Source organism: Candida theae (genome assembly GCF_024610275.1).
Source record: "Candida theae strain CBS 12239 chromosome Unknown scaffold3, whole genome shotgun sequence".
Lineage (NCBI taxonomy): Eukaryota > Fungi > Ascomycota > Pichiomycetes > Serinales > Debaryomycetaceae > Lodderomyces > Lodderomyces theae.
The window spans coordinates 226,617-240,732 of NW_026261437.1; the positions used below are offsets into that span (position 1 = coordinate 226,617).

A 14,116-nucleotide genomic window follows, 5' to 3' on the forward strand; every position below is an offset into this window, starting at 1 on the left:
TTTTTATACATTTTTGGATATAAACATTTTTAAAAAAAGAAAAGAGTTTCCTTTTCTGTAGCTAGATTTGTAGAATATGGTCATTTGTGTTTTGGATAATTTGCAACGAAATTGTTGCAAAATGTGCAAAATGGTCACACACACACACACACACACACACACACACACCTTATAATTTATACAGAATGCAATATCATGCATCTAGCTACACAACTACTATTTAATTGGCTTTTTTGGTCACGAGATAGCGAGGCTTTATTCCAAATACCGCCTCGTACTGACACAATAAACAGCAATCATCCTTGGGTATCAATCCATAGAAGTTTCGTGAACTCGAAGATTGCCGGTTACATAGCAATCGCCTTTTTTCCAATTTTTTTTGTGTTTCCTCCTTGACAAATTCTTTCAAATCATCGAGTGGGTCGGTGATCTCCCGTTTTAGTCTTCTCTTCACTCGGTTCTTGTTTTGTTGTGTTGACTTGGAGGAGATAGACCGAGGTCGATGTGTTTTATCCAGCTGTTCTTTTACAGCTGACTTTGGCCGAGACCCATTCTCCTCCGCTATGATTGCTTCAAATTCTTCCTGCAATTCTTTCAACTTGCCTGCTTCGCTATCCATCAAGCTGAGCTTATCTTCGATATTATTTCCCATGGGAAGAAGTCTTCCTTTGCTGTCGTATTCAAATGTAAACTCACACGAAGGGCCATCGTCGTTGGAATCTCTACCCTCTGAATCTCGCGAACTATTCAACCCTCTTGATGATGGATGTGAAGATACGTACTCCTCATCAAAAATAGGGCAGTCGCAGTCCTCCACGCCATGGACTTTGCATTCGGGTATCGGACTGAACTCAATCTCAATGGAAGTTTGATTGTGATTACCCCTGTTGTTGAAACCATTTGATGTTTTATTTGAGTCTTCAGAGTGAAGTGCAAATCCATCTCCAGCATCAAAAAAGTTTAAGCTTCTAGGTAAATTTCCTCCCTCATTTTGCTTGATAACTTGGGCAATCTTGTTTCGTATAAAGTCAATCTCGGAATCGTTTAGCAAAGATTGAGGCGGGCATATTATCTTTCTTTTTGCATGCGTGGTTGGTTTTGTTGATGCACCGTTCTGCAGCGGAGCCGTAGAAAAGGAACGCTGTCCATTTCCATTAGTCACCTCCTTGACTTTCTCTCCAGTCTGGATTGATGCAGATTCGAGAGCCTCTAACAAGTTATAGTTGAAAATGGGATTCAGCTGAGTATTGGTATCATCTTCAGAGGGAAACGGGGAGAAATTTTCTTCATCTTCAAATTGCTTCGCCATAGCTTGCAGCAAACTCTCATAATTCTTGGAAAATAAATTAAACAACTGAGCTGGATCCAGATTCATCGGAAGGGGCTTGATAACGTTCTTGCGAACATTTTTGGTAGATGGTTTGGTGCCGGTCTCCAGTGGCTGCCTACTTTTGTTTGTTGATGATTCCGCATCCTTTTTGCCCGTTTTCGAATTCAGAGTAGACATTGTAGTATCCGGTACAGGCTGCTATATCTTGCTCATGAATATATGATGTGTAATGACGATTTTAATGTGATATAGGGGCGAAGTGTGGAATGTGAGTGCAGTATGTTATGCATCAAGTCTTCACAGAGTTATAAATTTTTTTTTTTTTTTCTTCTCTCTTCCTCTCCTATACAGTATAGTACGTACCTTTCTAATCCTTCTTCAAAGTCCTCTGCTTCTCAGCATTCTTAACAACTTTTTCATCAATAAACAAACCTTTCCTCCTCCTGATATTATTCATGTATCTCCTTGCAATGTTCTCTCTTTCTGCAAATTCACCCAATTCCTCTAATTCCTCTTCCGTGTGAGGCACCCAAAATGGATCAATGTCAAGAACATCAAACCCATCAAAAACAAGTTGAGGACTTGCAGCACCCGAGGTCTTCTTCCTGATATCCTCACTGAAACCAAATGCCTGGATCACGGGGATTCGTGCTACGACTGTGAAAAATGGAGTTCCCTCTTTCATTTCCTCGGAGATGATGGAACCTTCTCGTTTCTGCACCACTGCATAGACTTTACCCAAAACTTCAGCAGCTGCTTGAATTTCACACGTGTACATTGCAAGAAGCAATCGTGGAGACTTGAGGAGAAATTGCTCATGGACCAAAGCTTTTGTTTGATTGATAATCTTTCCACGATTGATCAAAACTTTGTTCTCATCAATATCGTTGATATCCGCTTTCTTTAAAATGACAACTACACCTTGCATTGGCTCAGCAGCCAACGGACCTTCGTTGAGTGCCAATTGGGCACCATTCAAGATGTTGTTTTCGAATTGAAAAGGTTCTTGGGGATTATTTTCCGCAAAAAGATGTTTGAGTTTGTCCGATTTATCCAAAAAGATATTTGGACCCACTCTCTTGGGACCAAAAGCTACTATATGGTCAACAAAGGCTTTGGCATTTCCAAATCCGAAAAATGACTTTTCTTGCTCCACAATGGCTGTCAATTTCTCAGCAAACAAGGTCTTCACCTCTGAACCACTTGTCCTGTTTCTGGCGATTTCATTCAACAATCCTTCATTGTCGATTAAAAATCTTGTCAATTCAGTTGGCAAAGGATTCACTTCAAACTCGAGAGACACAAGATCAGTCTCATCGACATCCCCATCTTCTGCTTGCTCTTCCACTCCTTCTCTGTTAATCTCATCATCAGCAAGTGATTCCCTGAATGGAATGACTGGCTCCTTCACGGAAACTTCACACCCTTTGGCAAACCTCTCTTCTAAATCCTTCAAACACCTCTCCAAATGAAGCTCCCCTGAAACACAAACAATCAATTCACCAGACTCGTCATCAATATACCATTCCAAAACAGGATCAGCTTTGGCAAGTAAATCCAACCCATGCTCCAATTTAGCCAACTTGGTTGGGTTCGTTGGCTCGACTGCTATTTTCATGATAGGCTTATTGTGAATTAAAGTTGAAGTAGATGCGAAATTGATGTAGGGCCTGTCTTCAGGAATATAAGAACAAATGGTTGCATTCTTAAGAACAACATTGTCCAATCCAACAACACCAACTATATTTCCGGCAGGTACGTGATCCATTCTCACCAACTCTCTACCCATAATCAAAAACAAGTCCTGGATCTCTATGTCATTAACAATTTGATCAACATTCTTTTCATGATCTCTTGGCAATGACGGATCATACTTTGGTCCAATGACGGTCAACGTCTGCCCTTTGGACAACGTACCAGAGTAAACACGAGTGAAACCGACAAGTGTCTCCTCATTTACCTGCTCTACTTCCTCCTCCTCTTGTTCGAAATCTTCCTCTTCAAATTCCCATTCGAAGGGGTCCTTTTTGGGATTTATAGTGTACTCATCATTTGCTCTATTATCTTGCGCAACAGCTGCCGCTTCTGACGCCTTCTTGGCCAATTCTCTTGCAATTCTAGTCCGTTCTCTCAACTCTTCTGCAGATACATCGACACCAACTTCTACTTCCTTGGGCAATTCTTCATTTGGAATGGAAATTAGTTTTGAAACATACGCCATTGTATGTTTTTCAGGATGTGAACTATCACAATCGTGCATAGCCTGAACAAGACTAGGATCCACGAGTTTATTCTTGTCTTTCTCCGCTTCAACCGCACTGTATACAGTTTCATCCAAAATCTTGTCTATCCTTTCCAGCTGTGCTTCAACCGGACTAGGTAAGTTATCAATAACAGTTCCCAATACGGCATGGCTCAAAGGTATCCATTGCGACATTATTTGGTTTAGCAAGTTTTTCACATCTTTAGATCTCAAATCGCGAGGAGAAATCTTTGCACCTAGCTTGTCAATGATTTTCTCCAACTTCTCCTGATTTCTTTCAATTACACAGTTCTCGTAAACAGCCCAGATTTGATCCAAAATCAATGACACAAATAAAGGCTTCAGATTCCCACCCTTGAGCTTTTTGCCGGATCCAATTTTCTTGTTTTTCATGTCCAAGTAGTAGTCTCCCCAAAGGGTCTTTGCCAATGCAGTTTGCGAAAAGCCCAATTTTTTCAGATAAATTTCGGCAAACGTTTTCACAGTGAATGCCCATCCATCAATCGCTGATGCAAAGACCACATTGTTCTTCTCGGGCACAAAGTACAAATTCTCGTCATCTTTCTCAACAAATTCGCCAATTGCACCGGCCTCTCGCCAATTCAAGTCGTCTTCGAGTCTGTCGCCTGCATAGAAAGATCCGATTACCGAGTTCACCTGTTCAATAACTCTCGATATGTGTTGGTATGCTTCTAGAGGACTAAGCTTCCACTCAGTGATTAACCGATCCAATTTGTTAATAACCAAAATTGGTCTCAACTTATCTATCCAGCACTGACGTAAAACATTGACAGTTTGAGAGCAGACACCTTCAACGGCGTCTACCAACACAACAGCACCGTCACATAGTCTTGACGATGTGCTGACTTCCGAAGAGAAGTCAATATGGCCAGGTGAATCAATCAAATTTATCAAATGTTCCTTGACATCGATTTTTTCCTCTTCCCCCTTTTGCCTTCTCATTATTCTAAAGTAAAGCGAGATCGCAGATGCCTCCATGGTGATGCCTCTTAGTTGTTCATCTTCCCTCGAGTCCAAGTATCGTATCTTTCCAGCCATACGTTGTGAGATGATTCCGTTCGTGGCCAATAAAGAGTCACTAAGGGATGTCTTTCCATGATCGACATGAGCTAGAATGCAGATGTTTCTGATGCAAGACGCATCCAGCTGGAGTTTGCTGATTGTGTCTTGAGATATCTTCATGATGTTTAATGGCGCAAAGACTGTGAGTCAAGAGAGTGAAATATACAGAATGTACGCTCTGTGCTCATCAAACAGAAACAAGAAACTTTTGTAAAAGGTAGCGTTTCTTCTACAAAAGACCCACAGACTCTACACTTAATCCGTTTTGATACGACATAATACATATATATATATATATATTAAATTTGTTTATAAATCGAAATAAAAAAAAGGCCTGCTCTATATTTTTTGCTAATTTAGTGCTTGGATGTGAGGAGGTTTCCGTCATATTGCGGGTGCCTCATAGGATGTACTTTAGCGAATTCTGGGTCTGAATCGACGTATATCTTTCTCAATGAAGAGTTTTGGAAGTAGTATTTAGCCATATAGATTGACCAGGCACCGTAACAGGCACCACCAGCCAATAATGCTCTGAAGGGGGTAATTGCAACTGCAGCCATGATTCTGATATTGAGTGTGTAATGAGTTTTGGTGAGAGAGAGAGACAGAGAGAGAGAGAGGAAGATAACTGTATTCCACTGCTAAAAGGTCAGATTAGAGTAGTATTTATATTGCAATTTCAAGGCTTCTGGCCACTACAATTAGCGCCATGGATGCAAAATGCTCCTGGAACTGAAAAAAATCACCTCATGCCATGACTGCAAAGTTACAAGATTGGAAAAAAAAAATAAAACGAATCTTGGTTTTTGCACACAAAAATGAATCAAAGGAGAAATTAGGATCACCAATACCGACCTCTTGCAATTAATGATTAAGTACATTCACTCCTCCCTTTGTTTTTTTGCTTTGTTTTGTTTTGTTGGCAATCATATCTGGGAGATGCACCAAATCCTGCATCTAGATACATCTCGGCCGTCCAAGCTTCGGAGGAGTACTATTTTCTCTCCTTGCTTATTGAAGCTTTTGCTGGATCTCGTGCAATATCGGAGTAGCAGAACAAAAAAAAAATAAAATGAAGGTAAGGTGATTTTTTCTTTTGTGTGCGTGATTTTAACGCTTCAACGAGATTTGTTCTCACCTGACATTGGTGTCATGCATTTAGTCTCCAGACCATATGATCTAGTGCTGCTTTGATACGGATCTCATTTCAGCAATCACACCACGGTGGTATTCACAGTACGAGAGATAGCCAAATGCCAACTGAAAATATTTTACAACATCCATTTTGATTTTACAAAGTTATCTAATGCAAGTTTTTTTGTGGCTCTATATCTTTTCTCGCTACCTCTCAGTACATTCGCACGCCGTCCCCAGCCGGTAGAATTGGCAAAAACTGACCAATAATTAGCATGGGGATGTCAAACAAATCCCTCTTGACTGTCCAAACTGAACAGAATTCAATATAATTGCTGGTACCAACGTTGTTTTGCATTTGCGAATCAATGTCAACATTAGCGACAAGGGGCTCCTTTTTGGTGAGTTTTATCTTTGTACTAATACTTGAATGCAAGTTCCCCACTGCTACCGATTTGAATAGCTGAAAGTATTTTACAACTGACTCGTCGTCATACATCATCTCCATGATGAATGTACGTTTGGATAGAATATCCAGTAACTTGTAGCCTAACAAGCTTAGTAGATCATCGGTTATGCTCACAATTTCCCCAGTCCGCCGCCATATAATAGTCGGAGAAGAGTTTAGTTGGCTCAATTTCTCATAATCTATCAAACATCTTTGGAAGCTCATCTCTAAAAGAAGTAGGTCTTGTGGTTTCAACAACGACTTGTGAGCACTAATGAACGTGGGTCTGTAGCTTGCAATCAATTTTAAAATTATAAGCAAGTTCTGTCTTTTACGCTGCTTCTCTTCAAGGTCTAGCCCCTTGCCCAGGAACCTCGCCTTAAGAAAATTGGTAAGCGCATGGTAGGAATTAGGATACTCAAAATTGATAACGTCCTTGCTGTAAATATCCGACACCGTCTTGTATATTTTGTGAGTGGCTAGTGGAGACACATAATCGGATCGATGTCTTGTTTTGAAGTTGACAATTGGGTTCAAATTGACATCGTGTGTTTGCTTGCTGGTGTTGCCTCTAGAGCTCACGTTGTTGTCTAGAAGATTATCAGTTTGATGTGCCATATTGTTCAAGTTGTCCAAACTCATTGTTGAATCTGTAGGATATCCTAGAGAAATGAATGGACGCGAATCTCGCAACTTCTGTACCACCCGTTTCTTCGATTCGTGGATGTTATCCATGTCGATGTTTTGTATAAACGCCGGTGTGGGTCCATTGGTATAGTCGGATGCACTCGTATTGGATGGGGAAGGGGATGTTGGTTTTGAATTCAAGAGAATGTCACCAAGCATGAGATATTCCTCATTTAAATAATTTGAACTGAATTGACCATTCTTGTGACTCAAATCCACAGACTGGGAGGTATCAGATATTCCTGTGATTGGCTGCATAGATGCCTGATTTAACACATCGAATTCATAATGATCGGTGAGAAGCTTGTTTATGACGTCGGTGGTAGTATTTAGCATGGTGTTTGTGTGAAATAAAGGGTCCGTATCTAACTGATTTGGTCCATTTAGGTCCTGTGGCTCACTATTGAAATCTGTACCACTTCCATGAACCTCAAATGGAGGCGCATCGAGAATCTCTTTGATTTGAATAGCACTGGAATCCTGTATCGGTACATTTAACAGCTGCTGTTTTACGTTCAGCGACTGAAGTGGTGGTGCCTGTATAACAGGATGGTGGCCCTCACTTATGGTAGGGCGATGTTGTTGCGACTTTGGGCTGCTATCCAATAGTGACACCGGTGAAGCATTGATGGAGCTATTCTGGGTTGACGGCCCCGAGGACGCGAGTGATTTCCTTGTTGATGATTTGGACGATCCTGTCAAGTACTTTACCCTTTTTCGGACTATATCGTGACACTCTGACGCTATATTCCGTTTGATACAATTCTTACAAGGTCGCTCATTTGAGCACTGTAAATGCTTTTGATGACAAAACGTGCATGCCCTTATTGCCGGCTTGCGGTTTTGTTTCTCTTGTGGGGTCAACTTCTTCGTCATTGCTGTTTCGTGTTTAGCAAATGTCCCTTAGGCGTAGATTCGAGGTATGTTTTTAGCACTTCATGCGGTATGCCTTGAATAGCGTTTATTTAAGGGGCCAGTCTCTTTCCTGTCTCCGTACTCGTTGTGTTCACACAAGGCTCTTCAGTGAGGTTCAAATTATTCAATTTTGGAACTCCGGGTTTTTAGTTGCAAGGCAAAAGAAAAAAAAAAACACACCCACATACACAACACACATACACAACACACACACAGAGCAGAATAGTGAACAAAAAAATAAAAACAGAAAAGAAAAGACAACAAAAAAAAGAACAAGTTGAAATCTAATAGAGGGGGGAGATGTGGGGATGCGAGCACTCAGTGCTGGCCCAATTTGCCATTGCGCTATGCTCTCGATTGCGTATAACAGGCTCATGTACAAGCACTGCTTGTAGTAAAAGTTGTCATTGGGTTTGTCAAAATACATGAGATGCCAACTAGCACACTTTGACTCTGGTCGATCCAAATTCGAAGGAGCAAGAGGTATTCCACAGCTATACAATTATTACATCGAATTGGAGCAACTTAATGCTCACTGGCAAAAATTGGAAACTAAGGAACCCACTATTGTGAAGCTGACTCTGTCTCTTACTCTGTCTCTTACTCTCTTCCATATTGTAATTTATACTCTGCATCTAACTCGGGTTGGGCATTGAAAAAATAAAAACAAAAAAAAAGAAAAATTATACTAAAGTGCAGAGCTTCAGATAAGAATTTTTCAATCTATTTTACACGCTCTGTTCGACCTCACCCTCTAACAAGTATGCCTATTGAGATAGAGGAGCCAGACTTTGAAAGTAAGGCTCAAGTTGCCAAGGATTTGTTTGCCGGAACCATGGGAGGAATAGCACAAGTTCTCGTTGGTCAACCTTTTGATTGTGTCAAGGTTAGATTGCAATCAGCGCCAGAAGGAACATACAGTGGAGCATTGGATGTAATCAAACAATTGATTAAAAAAGAAGGGTTTGCGGGGTTTTATAAGGGGACTTTGACTCCTTTAGTTGGTGTGGGTGCTTGTGTTTCGGTTCAATTTTCTGTTAACGAGTTTATGAAGAGGTACTATGATCAAAAACTCAATGGAAGGCCCCTCAGTTTGTTGCAATTCTTCAACTGTGGTGCAGTTGCTGGATTCGCAAATGGGTTCTTGACGTCCCCAATTGAGCATATTCGTATTAGACTCCAAACCCAAGCTACCGGTAACGAAATGTTCCATGGCCCAATTGACTGTTTTAAAAAGATTTACCAAATCGATGGATTGAGGGGTATCTATAAAGGTTTAGGACCAACATTGGCAAGAGAGTCAGTTGGATTGGGTATTTACTTTGCCACTTACGAAGCATTGATAGCGGAGGACTTGAAGAAACATCCGGGCTTGTCCAGAGCAGACATCAAGCCTTGGAAATTGTGCTTATATGGAGGTTTGAGTGGGTACACGCTTTGGATATCTATATACCCCGTTGATGTGATCAAATCAAAGCTACAGACAGATGCATTGAAGGGAGCCAAATACAGTAGCTCTTTCTCCGTTGTCAAAGACATCTTCCGTAAACAGGGAATAAAAGGATTTTACAAAGGTTTTTTGCCAACTATACTAAGAGCAGCTCCCGCTAATGGAGCAACCTTTGCGGTCTTTGAAATCACCATGAGACTCCTTGATGGCTCCACATAGAGGAGGGGAGGGGGGACAATTTTTTTTATAAACTAATAGACATTTATTCATTAATTCTTTCTCTGATTACATTCTCCCTCGTTTTGGTGATATTGGTTGCCAGAATTGTGAACACCCACACTTTCATTATTCAGAAGTAGAATCTCCTCATTCTCAACGTAGTCTTCCGGCCGTATAACTTTGATGAATTCAATGAAATCCATCATATATTCACCGCTGAACTCGTAGTTGTCAGAACCTAGTAGTTCGACCAGCTCCCAATAATCCTGTTCTTGTTTTGAAAGTTTCTCATTTGTGAAAGCTGAAGCCTGCAGCTCCAACTCTGCATTTGGTTGCTCTTTTCTCACCTGCTTCTTTTGTCTTTCCCTTCGATTGAAGTTCTTGTCTATGCGGAGATGAAATCCGGGAATTAGATCAATAATGTACAAGAAAAAGACAGTCAAGACAAAGACATAAGCGCCAGTGACCACCAAACCTAGTAGCTGTATTCCAAACTGCTTCCAATGACCTGAAACCCAGCCTCCTTTAGATGCATACAAGTTATCGGCAAATATTCCAGTCAACAATGAGCCCACAATGCCCGCAACTCCGTGTATCGCAAACACGTCCAATGCATCATCGATCTGGAAATAGTACTTTAACCTGGTAGACAAGTTACTAAAGACAGCCCCTGCTACCCCGAAAATAATCGATTTCCAGAAATCATTGTTGGAAGATATGTAGCCTCCTCCAGGCGTCACCACAACTAGGCCACTGACAATACCGGAAGTCACTGAAATCATAGAGATCTTCCGCTTCGTGAGGGGAATTATTTGAGGCACACTTGAGTCGTCAACCAGCACTCCTCTTCCTTCTTCAACGTTTAATATCTCTTTAGAAAATGCAAAGTCCATGGCGATCCAAACGATTGCGGCTGAACTTGAAGCGAGTATTGTACTGAGCACGATCGGCATTGAGTTGTATGAAAACTTGTATTCACATCCCGCAATAAACGCAAGCCACCCGCACAGAAGTAAAAAAGTACCAACCACAATGTACCCGGTATTTGAGTGACGATAATTGTAAAGCGCTTTGGGGTTTCTAGGACCAAGAATGTAGGAGTAAGCTAAGCACGTGAATCCAGACACTATATGAATGCAATTACCTCCAGCAAAATCCAACACATCCATTTTGTATAGCCAGCCATTGGAGTTCCAGAACCAGTACGTCACCGGATTATATATTATTACCGACCATATAAAGACAAAGAGCATCATTGGCAAAACCCGTCCTCTCTCTGCAATACATCCCGGAAATGTAAAGGCCGCGCATATGATCTTGAAAAGCAAGTTGAACAAAAAGTGGTTCATCAACAATACTGACCCCCTTGTGTTTGTATACGTTTCTTGGATTGAGTGCTTGAGTTGTCGTAGCACAGCGTATTTCAAACTGCCTATGTACCGGTTTGACGCCGTTCCGTAACACAATGAGTACCCCCAGATGTACCAGTCGATAGAAACAAGTGGCAATATCAATACCGGTACTGCCAACATCGTAAATGCGGATCGTCTCTGTGTCAATCCTGAGTAGAACAACGCAACTCCAAGGACGACAAAGGGGAGTAATCCTGTGCAAAATAGCAAGTACAAGGAGTTGATACTAGTAACAAGGTCGGGCGATCGTATCCCAACCGATGTCATGATGAATTTGAGGGAGCTCTTGTCTTTATGATCGTGTAGTATATCTCTTGAAGCAGAGTCACTTGAAAAAAAAAAAAACAAAAAAAAAAAAGAGAGGAAATGCAGACAGAGAAGAGAATTTGTGTAACATAAAATGCATGCTTTATCTATGTTTCCTCATGCTTACTCAATATAAGCTTATCAAACGGATTCATTCCATTCTTGGCAAACATTTGACCACTTGATTGTGGAGGTGCAGTGAGTGGGCCACTTACTGGGGCAAATGAGCCAGTCGCTGTATCTTGCAAGTTAGCAGTAGACAAATTTGGTGGTGGAACAACGGGATTTCGGACTGGAGCCGGACCACTAGAGAGTGCACTCGTTGAAAGCAATGTAGGAGCACGACCAGACACAGGGGTAAACATTGTGGGTGGTTGAACACCTGTGGAAGCACTCTGCACTTGTTGATTCCCCTGCCCTGAATCAGATAACAACGTTTTGTAAGAAGATATCTCCAACATGTACGTGACCTCTTTAGCTGTTTTGGTTAAGCTTGACATTGGCGCTCGAACGTCCTCCAATATGGGTATGTCAACAACAATGCTTTTCACTGCAGCTAAAATCAGAACAATGGACTTCAAAAACTGGTTTGTGTCTTCTGCAAATTGCTTCCTCGTTCCATGAGAAGGTTCATTCCTAATGGCGATGAGCTTGGTATTTAGCCTCTTGGTTATTTCCAAGGAGGACGCACAAATGCTACTGAGGTCCTTGATTTTTGTGGCCACATTTGTCAGCACTGAGCCGGCGTTGGCGCCAGCACCTCTATGCACATCCTTGTTCAACTCGGTAAAAATAGATTGTGCATTGGCTATTGCAGATTCCACCGTAACATACAATTTTTCATCCACTTCAGCAAAAGAAGACCCAACGTTCGTATTGATTGAGAGTTTCAGTTTGAAATCTGAACCTTTATGTTTTGTTAAAAGGACGTGGGCATTTTTTAGCTCGTTAATTGATCCAAACACAGACAAGTACAACATTCGGATAAAGCACACGTCGATCTTGCTGACAAACTTGGTCAAATTTTCCAGTAGTAAATCCATTATGGACCTGAATGAAGTTATGCATGCATGCAATGTCTCCGCGATTTGTTCCGCATTTTCCCCACTCTCTTCCATCACTTCGAGGTTTTCAACTAATGAATCAATGTTGGATTTTGTTGTATACAACAATGATACCATCTTCATAGTAATCTTCTTGTCTGAGCAAAATCCAGTGAACCTCCGGATGGAAGAGTGTAGCTCGCTGAAGGAGAAGAGAACCTTTCGCGAAACTTTAACAATATTGGGATTAATATGCTTCTTTAATTGAGCAGGTCGTATAGGCGATCCACTGTCTGGACTGGAGGCATTGACTGAAGTGTTGGCTCTCGGCACCGACACCAGTGTAGACAGAGTGACACGGTAACCGGGATCCAATGTTTGACGTGGAGCCTTTTGGTTACTTGTTGGGGAATCTTGAATTTCGGACTCGTCCACTGGTAGTTCTTGCAAAGTTGACAACCGTTTGAAGTAGGCATTTGACTTGTGTTCGGTATCGACATTTTCGTTCTTTTCTAGAATTTTGTCAATTTCTTTCATTGAATTTGATCTCGATCTGGGTATTGGTCTTGGATTTTGGCTAGGCTTGTGTGCCAACGCGGCATACTCATTAGAAGGAGATACAGAGGCTGAGCTCGGTGCAGTGGAGCTCGTTACAGCTGACTGGGAAGGTGGTGGCGGGCTTGCTATCACAAACTTAGTTTCAGCAGCAGAAGCTGAGTGAGGAGCACCATCATGAATGATTGGTCTGGGAATTGATGTCTTTGTTATCGGTTTCTCGTCTTCTAAATCATCCTCTGGTGTTGTCTCCTCTAGCTTTTTGACAATGAAGCCCATCCTCTTGGAAGCTTTTGTGGATTTTGATTTGGTGACATCGCTCGCATTTTGAGATGATTGTACATCTAGCAGAGCAACTTGATATTCTGTATTATGTGGATCCATGGTTTGATAATGCAGAGGGGTGGGATCTCTTGATTCTTCAATTTTGGCATTGATTGTATGTCTGTTTGATAATAAGTAAATTTTCAATTGGCTCACCCAATCCTTCTCAGCAGCTCGTCCTTGGAATGATCGTATCAAATCAAATGATGGGATCCTGAGAGGATTATTCGAAACCTCAATAAGATTTAAATGTTCGAGTTCGCCTAGAGCTGGTGTAAGGTATTTGATGTTGTTGTTCTTCAAGGACAATACTTTTAGGCTGCTCAAGTTTGTGATTGACTCCGGCACTAGCGAAATCTGGTTTGATGATAAATCTAGAATTTCCACCAGCTTGAGCATTGGCAAAATGTTGCTAGATATATGCGAGATGTTGTTATGGTGCAAGTCCAAATATTTCAAGTGTTTCAGTATTTTGATGATGTTGGGTGGTATTTCGGTGATGAAATCATCTTGAAGTGTCAACCTTTCTACCACCAAAGGAGGGTGGAAAGACAGTAAATACTCATCAATAAGGTCAATTAAAATACGAGTATTCACTGAGGGTAACGAATTCAACTTGACTGTTTTGGCATTGGAAATCGATTCATGCTGATCATCAAGTAGTGAAAAGACTTGCGACCGACTCATCAGGGTAGAAAATTGTGTTGGTAATCTTTTGTGTGTAGGATGATGCGGGTTGGATGTTGAGCTAAATTTGTATCGAGTTTGTTGTGAATAGCAATGTAACACTCTTGGACGGGTTGGTGGATAGGGACAGGGTTATGCAAACCAGGAGAAAGCGTTTATGTCTATCCAGGAGGCTTTGCTTTGAAGATGGTGGGGATGAAACTGTGCACGATATGCTTGACTGTTGATGTTTAGTTCATTTTTACCTTTGATTCAATTTT

General features: G+C 41.3%; 7 protein-coding genes across 7 annotated transcripts; 1 reads left to right on the forward strand and 6 right to left on the reverse strand. All coding sequences in view use genetic code 12, as the record gives it.

Moving 5' to 3' along the window:
- Window positions 1-220: 220 nt before the first annotated feature.
- KGF57_002834 (uncharacterized protein) lies at window positions 221-1,507 on the reverse strand (the record flags this gene model as incomplete). Its single annotated transcript, XM_051752189.1, has 1 exon — window positions 221-1,507. The coding sequence occupies one exon, from the start codon at window positions 1,505-1,507 to the stop codon at window positions 221-223; it is 1,287 nt and encodes a 428-aa protein (XP_051608661.1).
- A 190-nt stretch (window positions 1,508-1,697) lies between these two features.
- RIA1 (GTPase) lies at window positions 1,698-4,796 on the reverse strand (the record flags this gene model as incomplete). Its single annotated transcript, XM_051752190.1, has 1 exon — window positions 1,698-4,796. One exon carries the CDS (start codon window positions 4,794-4,796, stop codon window positions 1,698-1,700), a length of 3,099 nt encoding a protein of 1,032 aa, XP_051608662.1.
- Window positions 4,797-5,032: 236 nt separating this feature from the next.
- On the reverse strand, window positions 5,033-5,236 carry KGF57_002836 (uncharacterized protein; the record flags this gene model as incomplete). Its single annotated transcript, XM_051752191.1, has 1 exon — window positions 5,033-5,236. One exon carries the CDS (start codon window positions 5,234-5,236, stop codon window positions 5,033-5,035), a length of 204 nt encoding a protein of 67 aa, XP_051608663.1.
- Window positions 5,237-6,024: 788 nt separating this feature from the next.
- ZCF23 (Zcf23p) lies at window positions 6,025-7,821 on the reverse strand (the record flags this gene model as incomplete). The annotated part of the gene is made up of 1 exon (XM_051752192.1): window positions 6,025-7,821. One exon carries the CDS (start codon window positions 7,819-7,821, stop codon window positions 6,025-6,027), a length of 1,797 nt encoding a protein of 598 aa, XP_051608664.1.
- Window positions 7,822-8,285: 464 nt separating this feature from the next.
- YMC1 (organic acid transporter) lies at window positions 8,286-9,529 on the forward strand (the record flags this gene model as incomplete). Its single annotated transcript, XM_051752194.1, has 2 exons — window positions 8,286-8,429; window positions 8,636-9,529. 2 exons carry the CDS (start codon window positions 8,286-8,288, stop codon window positions 9,527-9,529), a joined length of 1,038 nt encoding a protein of 345 aa, XP_051608665.1.
- A 50-nt stretch (window positions 9,530-9,579) lies between these two features.
- Window positions 9,580-10,482, reverse strand: KGF57_002839 (uncharacterized protein; the record flags this gene model as incomplete). Its single annotated transcript, XM_051752195.1, has 1 exon — window positions 9,580-10,482. One exon carries the CDS (start codon window positions 10,480-10,482, stop codon window positions 9,580-9,582), a length of 903 nt encoding a protein of 300 aa, XP_051608666.1.
- An 872-nt stretch (window positions 10,483-11,354) lies between these two features.
- SOG2 (Sog2p) lies at window positions 11,355-13,856 on the reverse strand (the record flags this gene model as incomplete). Its single annotated transcript, XM_051752196.1, has 1 exon — window positions 11,355-13,856. The coding sequence occupies one exon, from the start codon at window positions 13,854-13,856 to the stop codon at window positions 11,355-11,357; it is 2,502 nt and encodes an 833-aa protein (XP_051608667.1).
- Between the last annotated feature and the right edge of the window lie 260 nt (window positions 13,857-14,116).